The sequence below is a fragment of the Melozone crissalis genome, unplaced genomic scaffold, assembly GCF_028551555.1.
Source record: "Melozone crissalis strain CALT ecotype California unplaced genomic scaffold, PUWL_Pcris_2 ptg000023l_1, whole genome shotgun sequence".
NCBI classification, from domain to species: Eukaryota; Metazoa; Chordata; class Aves; order Passeriformes; family Passerellidae; genus Melozone; species Melozone crissalis.
Window position 1 is genome coordinate 30281013 of NW_026535801.1, and position 13661 is coordinate 30294673.

Consider the following 13661-nt stretch of genomic DNA (forward strand, 5'->3'; position numbering starts at 1 on the left):
CATTACAGAGTGGAAGACTATTATGGCTAAAAATGAAGAGATATTAAAGTGCTAATAAAGCATACAGATGGCACTTAAAGCCTTTTACTTTAATTAGGAAACCGATATGCCTCGCCTTGTCCCAAAAGAAAGTTTAATTCGGGTCCTGAATTTGGCAAAGAACCCTGTTCAAGTGGCAATCCAAGACAAGGACCTATTTCAGCAGCCTGTGGAGTCCTTTCAGGTAAGCATATATTTGGGACTGAAAGGCCTGACTTGGATGTCATTGAAGAAAGGATGGAGTTTTTTACAGGCATTTTCTAATAAAGCTCATAGATGCAAAAGCTTGTTCTGCTCCATTGCCTTAGAAGTGCATGGGAATAGCTTTACAAATGAAGCATAATATCTCTGTTGTATTAAACAGAAATTGAACATTTGGAGAAGAATTTCCCAGCAAAGGATACACCTTACATTCACCTGTAATTAGGAATAAAGGATAACAGGATTACAGTCTCCCTTAAAGAGGGGATAGTGTTGCACCTGGTAGGAAAATACAAATCCTTTCTTATCTGAAGAAAGTGTAACCAAGTTTATTTTCTTCCACAGAACCCAGCTGAGTACTCAAAATTAATATTGAATGGAGAGCAACAGAGCCTTCACTTCACCCTGCAACATCAAGGATTGACTCTTGCTTTTAACTACACCGTGAAGGAAAAATCAGTATACAGCTTAATTGTTTTTGAGGCAGAAGGAAGCCTATCAAGCCGCTTAGTGAGTGTGGGAGTGAAGTGTAAATACAGTATTAATACAATGGCTGTGATGCTACAATGGGGTAATAGGCTCATTAATTCATTTGCTCAGTTGCAATGTCTGTCTGATTGCTCTCAGATGGTGTAAAACTCACTTCTTAGCTAGAGGCACTGGATCTGCACACATTTCTGCTGGTTGATTAATAGAGGCGTTGTGGCATCTGAGAGTTTCTGGGCACACTTTAATCCACTGAGTGCTGCAGTGGGAGAGCAGAGTCATGCCTGCCAGGCAGCAGAGCTGGAGAAAGCTGGGGAAACAGAGCCAGGGGTTTTCCCCCAAAGATGGCTCTATAAAGCAAAGATGTTAAAGAGGCTCTAGGGCTGGCCACAGAATAAAAGCATCAGAGGAATGATTCTGGGATTAGTTATTGCAAGTGTTTAGTGAAAAAGCACAGAAGGCCCATTTGTTTTGCTGAACAGAATAAATGATTAAGCTCATTTCAGGCTGTGCAGCAGAGCTGGCTGTATTTGGATTTTTGTGTATTTCTGCAACAATCAGAGAGGGACATATGGGATGTGCAGGGCAGATTCTGATATCAATATGCATAGCTGTATCTTAAGAAGCTCTCTTGAAATTTATGGTGTTTTTGCACATTGTGGCAGGTGTGCATATGCTGTCAGAATCTGTCCTCATACTAAAATATCTATTCTCTTTGCAGTTCCTGACCCTTTTACCTGGCAGGGTAGCCATACTAAGCATTCAATATTATACAGTAGAAACCATATAACTTTTTTGAAATTAATCTAAAGAATTTATTTTGTCATAGCATCAAGTTTTTTGGTGATGATCAGACTTTATGATTTGGAGTCTGGGGCTCAGTATCACACAAAGTTTCCCTGTGACCCTGAAAGATGTGTGCTGTTTCTTTAGGAAATGGATACTTGTCATTTCCATACAGTCTTTAAGAAGCAAAAGCCTTCAACAGGTTTGGAGCATAGCAATCTCAGAGCTCCAGTATATCTATGCTGCCCCAGCTGTCTAGACTGTGCTTAAATTAATGCCCACCCTGGCACAGGCAGGCTCTCATGTGCTGGGAAGCAGCTGTGCTGTTGGGTGATGCTATTGACCTGTCATTCACAGCTCTAGATAAGGGAGATGTGGAAGACAGTGTGATAAATGATACTTTTCCAGCATTGCAACATAAGGAAAGCAATGCCAGCATCACTGCTGTGTTGCAGGGCTCGCCCTCGAATTACCTCCCTCACTGCTGGGTTTGGCCCACTCACTCAGGTGTGAGTGCTTTCCTGGAAGGATCCTATCTCAAATTGGTTTCTTCTCCTTTGTGGGCTGTTGAGTAGGCAGGAAATGAATTTGAGAGCTCTGGGGATCATCAGTGAAAACGAGTAATAGTTTGGCTGGTCTGTCTGCAAGGAATGAGAGTATTCATCCCCATGTGTCTCCCATGGAAAAAAAATGATGTTGCCATTTATTATTTATTGCTCTGACATTTATTATTCACTGTGGCTATTTATTATTTAGGGCATATGTAATTTGTGGGTAGCATATTACTCTGAAGTACAATTGACATTAATAGATATACTGAAATTCTGGATCCCTGGTCTCAGAAACTCAGGGTTTTGCATCAGGAAAAAAGTGTGGAGAAAGGGCCAGAAAATTTTGAGAGAGAGCCAGTTTCTAAAGTCCCTCTTGGCTTGCCTGGGTTCCATCTGTGGGCAGTGCAAATTGAAATTGCCCTGCCATCTTCAGTGGACATGGCACAGCTCTGGATTTCTACCAGCCAAGAGCTTTGCTTTGTGTTCTTTTTTTGTGACATACAACCTCCAGGGCAGGGCTGTGTCTTAACTGTGTTTTTTCAGCATTGTACACCAAATAGGTTTCTCCAAATGAATGTTGATTAACTATCTAGCTGCTGTTCTAGCTGTGGTCTCCAGGAGAGAGGCTCTCACTCCCAGTGTGCCCATCCAGATGGCCATTGCAGGGATCTGTCTGCAGGGATCTGTTTGTGAGCACAAAGAAGCATCTTGGTTTCTTCTACTCTCTGCCTGGATGTTGCAACATTTTAATCTCTTGAGTACTGAGGATCAGGGAAAGCCTGAGTGATGCATGATCATCAGTATAGTAACCTAGCAGTTCCTGTCAGCTTTAGACTTTTGTGAAGTCTGTGGATATGACAAGAATCAGGGTCTGAAAGTTAGGCATTTGCAGATTTTGTAGGAGTAAGGCACTTAAGTTTAATTGTAACTAGTCACTGAAAGATGCTGATGTGGATAATGCTGTCTTGCTAGCTCAAGACCAAGAAAAATACTTTTTTTTTGGAGAGTGTTACATGCCTCAGTAGAAGGGTGACTGGCTGAAACTCAGTAACCTTTGTTACAGAAGAGATGAGGAGAAAAGGTATGATCTCATCTTAAGCCCTTGGAGGAGATGAAGTTTTGCCATTGGCTTCATTGTACCAAGGCTCCCTAGCTGTGGCCTGATGTAAAGCTCATGTGAGAGTCCAGTTGATTTCCACAGGCTTTGCAGCACATGTGTAACTCTGCAGACACCACTATTGTCTGCTACACATTGTAAGGCAGCATTAATAAATATGTTTGATGGTTTTTTTTCTTCCTCTCTTTAGATTACGGACTTGGAAGCAAAGCCAGAAAATGGTTTGGCAGCTGTTAGGTAGGAATGGCTTTTTTTGAGGATTTGGCGGTGGTTGGGTGAGGGAAAGTGCTTTTGTCTAATGCATCTGTATGTAACATAGCCCAGATGTTCTCGGGTTGGAATCCAGTCCACACTTCTCATGCAAGAGTTGGGTGTCAGCTGTGGAGGCTTGACAGAGTGTCACCTCCCACACATGCCATGCAGAGCTGGGAACTATTGCTGCTCGCTGCCGAGGGTACTCTGGGCTCTGATGGCAACATAAAAGAGCTCCTTCCTTGGAAAAGTGGCAAATTCATCTCACTGATGAAGGGGAAGCAGCAATTTGGATAGGAGCTCTTGCTGTGTCCTTTGCAAATTGGCCAACCCATGGTGTTCACCCAAACTCATGCACAAGTGCCCACTAAATTGGATGCAGCAACAATTTTACATCCTCATAAACAATTCAGCTGGGCATTGGGCTCTGCTTAGTGCACTCTTCCTAATTTGAGCTACTCCATTTAGTCCATGAACACTTCTGTTCTGGTTTGTTCTGGTGAGGTGCAGAAGATGAAAATTTGCAAAAAAAGCTTCAAAAACCAAAACAAACCACTAAAACAAAACCAAACAAACAAAACCCAAACTCCCTGCCCCCCACCGCCCCCCCCCCCCCCCAAAAAAAAACCCTCCAAAAAAAACAGGATTCCACCTAGACCTTCTAGAGGATTTGGGCAAGGTGAAATTAGAAAAAAAATCAAAACAACAAAACGAACCCACCACAAAATAAAAACAAAAACCAACCAAACAAAACAAACCTTAAAATCAATGTCCAACCCCTTTATCTGAAAGCCTGTATAGACAAACTAGGAGAGCAGTATCTCTTCATAGCCCTGTACTTGTGAAGATTTCTATTGACTAAACACCTTGAAGACTTGATTCAGTCAGAATTTTTTTTATATTTTCTTGTGGAGATTTTTGACCAAATCCTTAGACTTTCCATTTAAGAATTTGTAAAGAAGTTTCAGTAGGAAGAAACTATTTTTGCACTAAAACTTTACTTTTGTTAAGCACTTGACTAACTTCAGGGATTTCACCCTCATTTAAAAACTGAAAACAAAAATATCTTAAAACATAGGTCAAATGAAAAGCATTTGGTTTTACTATCAATTTTTGAATTGCCAGAAGGAAACTGTATATGTCTATTGTCTATGAAGAAACACCAAACAAACTGTTACCATATAAGTTTTAGTTTTGATGAAGATATCTTATTATGCTGGAAAACTTGTTGCTGGTAGAAGCTCTTTGCCAGCATGGTGCACCTGCTCATCAGGATGCGCAACTTCAGAGTTTCCTGTGGTCAGCTGAGACTCTGTCCCCTCACACAGCCATGGAACACTCAGCACAGTGTCACAGAATGGTGTGGGTTGGAAAGGACCTTGAGATCACCTTGTACCAACACCCCTGCCGTGGACAGGGACACCTCCCACTAGAACAGGTTGCTCAAAGCCTGATCCAACCCAGCCTTGAGCATTTCCAGGGATGAGGCATGCACAACTTTGTTGGGCAGCCTGTTCCAGTGTCTCACCACCTTCATAATGGAGAGATTCTTCCTAAAATCTAACATGATTTAACTCTACCCTCTTTCAGTTTAAAGGCATTCCCTCTTGTCCTATAACTCCATACCCATGTAAGAAGTCCCTCTCCAGCTCTCTTGTAGGACCTCTTCAGGTACTGGAAGGTGCTCTGAAGTCTCCTGGAGCTTTCTCTTCTCCAGGCTGAACAGCCCCAACTCTCTCACCCTGTCTTTACAGGAGAGGTGCCCCAGCCCTCTGAGCATCTTCATGGCCTCCTCAGAATGTGCTGTAATCTTTGTTGGTCTCTGAGACTGGGTTGCCAGGAGGTTCTAGACCACAAAAAGTGAGGGTCACTTTTCACATAAAAGAGAGTAAGAGGGTAAACTTATGCAACAGGGAAAATAATCTTGTATTGAAAAAACTAGGCAATGAATCAGACAAATATTTTGGCAACTTGCAGAAGAGACTCATAAACTTGTGGAATTGCAGAATGCTTTGGGAGAATATGCAAACTTCTAAAGTGTCTGCTATTATGCTTCTCCTGCCCTGTGTGACAGGTCAATGAAATATGGTTTCTTTGCAGATTCATTAATGCTTTGAGCCAAGATGTCAACCTCACCATCAATAGCAAAAGTTTCATTGCTGTTCAGAAAAACTACAGTGCTTCTGAGTACTCACTGCTGGAGAGGGACACGTAAGTCTCTCTTCCTGAGCTGAAGGTCCTTGATGAGGCATTTCCTTGGGTACAAAGAGACTTTTCTCAGCCTAATAGCAAACCTGCATTGCTATTGTCTTGGCATGTGGTTGTGGGGGCAGATGTTTGTAAAAAGCAGAATTATCAACTCAGTGCAGAGCAGGTGCTCCAGGCCAGTCATGTGTGTGCAGAAGTTTTTATTCACATTATGTGGGGGCCTGGAGGGAAGAGACTGGCCATTCCTGTGCATCTGCCAGTGGAGTAAGGTGGGACATGGTAAAGTCTCCTCTGCCATTGAGTGCCTGCTTTATTTTGTTACTCTCTCAGGCCCAAGCTCCTGGTGTTAGGGTGCTCTCAGGGAAAGGCCAGTTCATATTCCATACTACCAAGTGTTAGCATGTGGGCTGAGAACATCAAGTAGCATTACATGGCTTTGCAGGCTGGGCTTGTTAGACAGGGGCTCCATATGGCCTTGGTTTGGCAGCACTGGAGTTGGCTCTTGTAGGGTATTTCTAGCATTTGCAATGTTTCAAAACAAGCTTCATGGCTTTTCTCTGCATCAGCTCCATCCAAAATATTTATTGCTGCAATTTAGTAGGACGCAGCAGCCATTGTGGCAATGCTACTGAGCCTCTGTGCCATCTCACACATCCAAAATCAGAAGAACAAATATGAAGGCTCATTTGCTCTATTGAAAGGAAACAAAGTTGCTTCTGGGTCCACATCTCTGATTTCCTGAAGAAATGCAGCAAAATTTGGCAGGAAAAAAAACTTAAGGGGAGAAAAAAAATTACATCTGCACTAAGAAAGAGCAAAAACCATTAAAAATGTTAGCAATGGCCTGGGTCATTAGGTAAATTCCAGTCAGTGTCTAAGTGCTTCTGGAAGGATAAGACAGCAAGAACTCCAGTGATTGTCTGATGTAAATGCTACTACATCTTGCATCCTCCCTGCTCCATTTCAGGGGCATGTTTGATGGCTCTGCTCTGTGTTTTGTTTGTGGAACTAACTGGGAAATACTGTACTTCATCCTTTTATCTAGATATAATAATGGAAAATGCATAACTGAAACAGGAGAGTTCCCCCTAGAGCTGGGGCTGCTTGACTTTGGTGCTTCATACACCGTTGTGATAACTAATGTAAGTGTTCCTGTGATGGTCACACACTCTTCTTCTACTCTCTGGTAGTGCTTTTGTTCCTGTGTTGGTGACTCTTACTTGCTTTGTCCACTTTCTGATCCCTGGGCAGCAGCCCTCTGAAGAAAGCCTGTTATCAAAGGGATTGTAAAAAGTTTTGGTATCTACATAAGCGAAGTGGGTGGGTATTTGTTCCACCTTCCACTGTGATCATGTCAGATTGCATGGGTTAAAAAGAAGTAAAATCTTTTCCTTGATAGAAATCCTCCATAGAAAATCATGTGATCTGTGGTTTGTGCTAGTGTCATGCCATCCTTGAGCAGTTAACATTGACCCAGAGCACTGCAAAGAGTTATTACCATCTGCCAAGAGCTGGCTCTGTTTGTGGTCTTTAAAATATTGTACCTGGTGGTGCCTCACACTCAAAAAAATTGCAGAAACAGTCTGCTCTATCCTCACATTTAGCTTACTGAACTAAAGTCTGATCTTCCAAGATTTTGTAGATTATGCATAGGGGGAAGAGGGACAAAGTCTTGAGGGAGGGGATTGGTGAGGTTGTACATCTGTTTCCTCCTCTCACTCTCTGTACAGCTAATTTGAAGCCTAGTATAAAGTCAAGGCTTGGTTTTCTGAACAGCCTAGCCCTGATGAGGTCTGAACACTTTTGAGAGGGTGGATTCCTTTCCCTGCCTGCCAACCTCTCAGACACACTGCTTCAACCCTGGTCCAGCTGGCTGGAGCCACGGAGATGAACGTGATCAGCTTAGTTCCCATTGTAACCTTTCCACCACAAAGGCACACAGACAAACTGGGTCTGACAGGACACACTGCTAAGCTGCCCTCTGGGACTTTGGCTGCTGTGTTGTGATGAGCAGAGCAAAGTGTTGTCAGCTACTCCCTGGCAGTGGCATCTCCCTGTTGGGCAATTAATGGGAGCTGTTCATATCTGCAGAGTCCAAATACGTCGGGGGAAAAATATAGCCATGAAGCACCTGGCTTTTTTTTTTTCCAATTCCAGTAGCTGGAGTGGGATGTACAGCCCTGGAGGGAACAAGCAGATGCTGCCATCTGTGAGTGTAGAGATTTATGTACATAAAACACACACACTTGAAGTGATGTTGGCCAGACCCCTCTTTCATGGCTGCAAGCCTCTTTCACCAGATGAGAAACCAGATAGAGAAGTTGCATTAAAAATACAACACTAAGAAAATTGCCCCAGAGCCTCTGGTAACAGGGCCAGCTGAGGTAAATGTGTCCCATGTCACTGTGCCAAGGACTCCAGTTTGTGGTCCCATCTGCATAAGTCCCTGCTATAGCCCTGGCTGCTCGGGGTGGCTCTGTGCCTCAGCCCTTCCTAACCCTGTGCTAGTACTTTAATATTTTTCATCCTCTGTTTTTCCATCTCTCTCTCTGTGGTTTCTGCTTTCTGTAGAGAGTTAGTTTGCTTGAGGCCAAGATCACTTTTAATTATTGCAGTGATTTGTACTGAGCCCTGCTCCTCTGCCAGGAGTGCCATATAGAAGAACCAAGAATACAATATATTAGTCTGCTAATGTAGCTGAACTGTGAAATTTAAATCATGGGGATGCTGCCTTCTACCCAGCCTTCCTCGGTGTGCAGTTACAGCATAGTGCTTGTGACATTTCTTTATGGGCTAAAGAGCAATGCACAGCACTCTTCTCACCCCTTTTAGCCTGCTGAAATACAGTCTCTTGATTTGCCTCCCTGGCAATGATTGGTGATTAAGAACATCTCGTAAACATCCCCTTGTATTTTCCCAAGTACTCTCCTTAAACACAGGGCTTTCTGTCTGAAGTCATTTCAATCTAGTGTTTTCCTGGCTTCTAGTCAAATCTCTCTCAGCCTCTGAGCCTCTGTGCATCACAGGCAGTATTAATTACACCTGGGAAAAGAAACAAAAATAATTAGGAATACAGCTACCATAACTATCTGAATAGATCTAATATGGAGCAGTCTTTGCTAGTCTTGGCATTCCTGAGCTGAATTTGTTTGGGTGTCAGTGATATCATAGGGAAGTTGTACAGTGCTGATAAGATGGGAGCAGTGACCACATGGATGCAATGAGCACTTACCCTCTCATCCTTTTTTTGCCTTGGGGACAGCTGCAGGTCACAGGCTCTGCACTGGAACCTCACAGGCTTTTCCCAGCCCCACTACAGAAGACAACTTGTTGGTTTGCAATAATTCAGGAAATTCTTGTGGTACCTAAACGAGCTGGAATGCTTCCATCCTTCTCTCTCTGCCCTGTGCAGCAGGGGTCATCCTATTCCCAACAAGCTTGGAAATGGCAGGGTTGAGAGCTTAAAAGGCAGGGCTTTTTTTCCACCTTTGCTTAAAATTTTGTTTTTTGGTAAATTTGCTGCTGTTGTCCAGGCAAAGAAAGATCTGATCTTTCAGCAACTAATCAGTGTACCTTTATTTTCCTGCTAGATTTCTGGAGGTGCTGTTGAGACGTGGAAGTCAGAAGACATCAAAGCCAACAATGTCCATATGGCCTGGCAGTTACCACAATATTTACTGATATCTGCTGGGGAGGTGATGTTCTCCATTACAGGTCTGGCCTTCTCCTATTCTCAGGTACTCCACTTAAAGATAAGGACCTTACAATTAGACTTCAAGATTTATTTTTGCATCTGTCATTGACTTGTCATACCTCCTTTGACATGACACTAACAATGTTATCTATCCTTTAGCTGAAAGTGGGATTGTAACACAGCTTTCTGGGTGCCCTCAAGCCAAATTAATTCATATTCTGAAGGTACCTGTTCTCAGTGATACGTGGAAATATCCTTTTCTGGTAAACCTGAGAACACAGAACAGAACTGTATAGTTAATGGGAAAACTCTGAATATTTTAATATCAGGGTTTTCTCCTAGTGAAGTATTTTGTGCTATGTATTTTTCAGTGATATAAAGGCAAGGTATCTCAAGGGCTACAGGGTGGCATGAGAACTTGGCACCTGCTTAAAATTGAGAGACTGAAGGGGTCTGAACATGCAAGGTTGTAACAAGGGAGCAAGGGGTAATGAACCTGAAAGGGATGATTTGATTGTTGTCTGGGGAGGTTGATGAGAAGAGAGGACTGAGACATTACATGGTCAAAACAGCTACTGAAGCTGCTCAAATCTATCCCTGGAGTAAGGTGCAGATGTTTATTAATGAGGATGATTAATGCAGTGGGATGATCTGTAATGGGATGTGAAAAATTTGTCCTCAGCAGGAAATTTAACATCAAGATCCAGTCTCTTTTCCAAAGGTGTACAGCCACATGGCACCAGACTCCAAGCTGCAGGGCTTGTGTGGCTCCTTGGACATCCTGATGGTACCATTTCAGATGCTGCAGGTTGGGGATGACCCGGATTCAGCTCTGCAACAACAGCACCTCCTGCTTCTTCATGTGTCCTCCTGTCCATGTTTTGAAAGCTCCTTGTATGCAGATGTTGAGATTAACCACAGATTAACCACTCCACACAGAGGAGATGCCCCCATCTCCTCCTAGGCTGAGCCCAGTGGCGCCTGCCCTGGGCAGGACTGCAGAGGGTGAAGCAGGGCCCAAGGGCAAGCGCGGTCCCCACTGATCAGGCCCTTCTCCTCTTTTCAGTCTCCAGCCAGCATGAAGTCGGTGCTGCAGGCAGGCTGGCTGCTCACCGTGGCTGTGGGGAATACCTTTGTGCTCATTGTTGCCGAGGCTGCACCAATGGCACAGGTATGGTTTGGCTCTTAAAAGAGAGGTCGTGCTTTACAACAGGCCTCTGGTGCTTCTGGATGGCCATGTCCTGGTGCACAGCTTCCCTGCCCAGCCCCAGGCTCCTGCTCCTGAGCTGACAGCAGCTCCCTTGAGCTGTCCCCCTGCCCTTGCTCTGTGGGGCCCTCAGTGGAGCTCTCCTGGGGAGCACTGGCCCTCCCTGGCCCTCCAGGGGCTGGAAGTACCTGGCCTGTGCTGGTAATGCTGCTGGAGCTCAGCTCTAGGCACGCTGGCTGCGTCCGCACCTGGAGCCCGGACACAGTGGCAGCCACACCTTGAGTGCTCCCCAGACACGAGACCCGTGGGCACTCAGCTCTTCCTCAGGGGTCTCACCTGGGGAATCCTGCCAGGCTGCCTGTGGCATCTCTGAGATGTCAGGCTGAGGTAGTTTAATTCAGGCTGCAGAGGTAGTTTAATTCAGGCTGTGAAACTTCTGGGATGATGAAGGTCTGAACAGAGGCTTATTTCTGGCTAGCATGAATTTGCCTCTCCCAAAGGAATCTTGTGGGCAAAAAGTCCAGGTGGGTATGTTCCAGCCAGATTTGTAAGAAAAGATTTAATGAAACCAACTCAATCTAACTGTTTTGTTTCAAGAGGTATCACATATTTGTAATTGCATTATGTGTACAAACATTTATCAGAAAAACAGGATGAGAAATTTTCCATCTTGCGAGCCATTTTAGAAACCAAAAAAATATTTTTCACCCAGCTCTTTAAAAAGCACTTGAAAGTGCAGAGATATCCTCCAGACTGAGAGTCTGGGGTCTCCTGACCTGCTGTTCTTTTTTCTTTCCTAGTGGGCTGAATTTGTCTTGTTCACTGTTCTCCTCTTTGCTGTGTGCATTATTTTCTCCATCATGGGATATTTCTATGTCAGTGTGGATCCAGAGGACCTAGAAGAAAAGGAAGAGAAGAGAGAGACCTCAAGCAGAGGAAACATGATTGGTCTTGTTACTCAGAAAACAAAGCTCTAACACATCATGGGTTGGGATTTTTTTTTAACTCAGTTATGAGAAGGTGAAAGAAGGGTGGGGACAGTGTTATTTTATTTTAGAGCATTGCAGTCTTTGTTACTCAAAATGTAACCACCTTATAAATGGGACCAAATGGCCCTCTATAAAAACAATGGGGGTCCTGAAATCAGAACAAAACTCCTTGGGAAAGCTCCTCAGGTATTAAAAGCCTTTATTAGTAATTGCAGTGTAATTTAAAACCTGCCCATCTTTTTAAGCATGGAATCCTTTCCTATGATTTTGCCTTAAACATATATTTAGGGCAGCAGGGAGGAAGGGTGGAAGGAATGCCATATGACACAAAAATCTGGAAATGTTATGAAAGAAGAAAGAGGAAAAACTAGTATAGGGATTAGGGAAGAATAGATGTTAGTGACAGAAGGATTTTTAATGCTATAATCAAGGACTGTAAGGGTTACACACAATCCCAAAGGATTTCATCATGTAACTCTCCTTATGAGTATTTCATCCCATTATTGCATGTTATGAATGGTTCTGATTTATGATTTTCACCTTCAGGCTCAGAAGTAATAACAGGGAATTTAATTCTGCAGGCTAAAATATTCCCAAAACACCGCTGACGAAGACAAGCATGCTGCCACCTCTCCCATTTTTTCCCCCAGAAGTTTTTAACAACTGATGGTGTTCTTTGATTAGACATGATTAGAGAATTGCTTTATGCTTTCTTATTTCAGAATTCCAGACAGTTATTTGCCATCTTCCTATACATTAAGCCTTTATTGGGCATTTCCTTTTACAGCACCTGTCACTGCAAGTTAGGATATGGCTGATTTCTTATCTCATGCCTCAGTTATTCCCCACTGGGAGACAAGTTGCAGTAGTTTCTATAAAATTCCAGGCATCCTGCAGTGAGTTATTTACAAGGATGCACTTTATCATTTTTTCAGTCTACAAGAGAAGACCATGGCATATGAGATTTTTCTTTTTCCTCCTTGTTTGTCTGTCTCTACCAGACTTAGGATATAGCAATTTTATTGGAATTGTGATATAATTGTCTGATTTTCCTCAATTGCGTGAAGCTGTGATTTCATGTTCTGCATAGGAGTAATCCAACCGCTGCTGATCTAGTAAAAGTCCTGAGAGAGTCCCTGCCTTCCTCTGTCACTTCAAGGCCACAGTTGTAACAGGTATGGCCTAATTCAAAACAAGGTTGTCAATAGGATCTTCAGGTCCACAGAAAATAGGTTTTAAATTATGCTTTCCTCTTCCATCTTGGCAGTGGCCATAGGTGGTTACTGATACTTGGATTCCGGAGATCCCAACATACATGTTTAATTTAATTCCTGTTCAGGACAGTGCTAGGAAATACACTTAGTTTGACACCACCTCAGCTCCTTTGATGTGCTGCTAGTGTGTGTGTGTATATCTTCTTGAGTAACACTGACAAAACACAGCTTTTTGGTTTTAACTCACAGCCTAAGATTGCTCCTTCTGCTTCCCATCCTAAGTGGGCATGGACTTTCAGCACTTGTTCTGCATGAGCTCCTGCCTGCTGTGAAGTAGCATCTGGGGTTGTGCCAGAGGGGGACCATGGTCTCATCAGATAAATGAGAAGAGGCTGCAGATGTACACGCAGGAACACTTGGGGTGGTTCAGTCCATGCAGAAACATTTATTAAGCTGTGGTGGCTGGATCCAGGCAGCTGAACCCTGCAACTCCATGGAGAATGAAGGGCATTGAAAGCCACCAATTAGGTCATCCAACCTGCTTCACAGAAGCCAAGTGAGGATTATTCCCCTCTGTTCTTTCTGGTATTGTTCTCCTGCTGTGATTCTTTGTGTGGGTTCTTTCTCCTCCAAGCATTGTTGTTTTCCTAATCCCATTTTATGACACACTGTGAATCGGCTCAGAGGCTGCTGAATCACTCTGCTGTGATGCTGTTTGACTGGCTTCCAATTTGAAGCACTAATAGAAAGCATTTCTTCCTCCACCCACTGCAAACAAAACAAAAATCCCCAAACTGAAGGAATGGCCAGGCTCCAGTAACACTGAACAAACACAATTTAGAATTATTGGAGCATTTAATTTTTTATAAGCCTTGAATTTAAAAGTATGTTGGGGTTCGAGGGCATATGTGGTGTAG

General features: G+C 43.5%; 1 protein-coding gene across 2 annotated transcripts in view; it reads left to right on the forward strand.

Annotated features, from left to right (window-relative positions):
* Positions 1–12992, forward strand: part of SLC15A2 (solute carrier family 15 member 2) — a 39338-nt gene extending 26346 nt beyond the window's left edge. Inside the window, exons 15-22 of one of the 2 annotated variants that reach the window (XM_054277556.1) lie at positions 98–223; positions 586–750; positions 3371–3417; positions 5533–5643; positions 6686–6782; positions 9231–9377; positions 10401–10505; positions 11342–12992. In XM_054277556.1, coding sequence (XP_054133531.1) covers positions 98–223; positions 586–750; positions 3371–3417; positions 5533–5643; positions 6686–6782; positions 9231–9377; positions 10401–10505; positions 11342–11518 — 975 coding nt within the window. In that variant the 3' untranslated portion in view covers positions 11519–12992. Of the gene's footprint in view, positions 1–97; positions 224–585; positions 751–3370; positions 3418–5532; positions 5644–6685; positions 6783–9230; positions 9378–10055; positions 10506–11341 lie in introns of those variants that run through there. The other variant, XM_054277558.1, reaches the window with a different exon arrangement.
* The last annotated feature ends 669 nt before the right edge of the window (positions 12993–13661 follow it).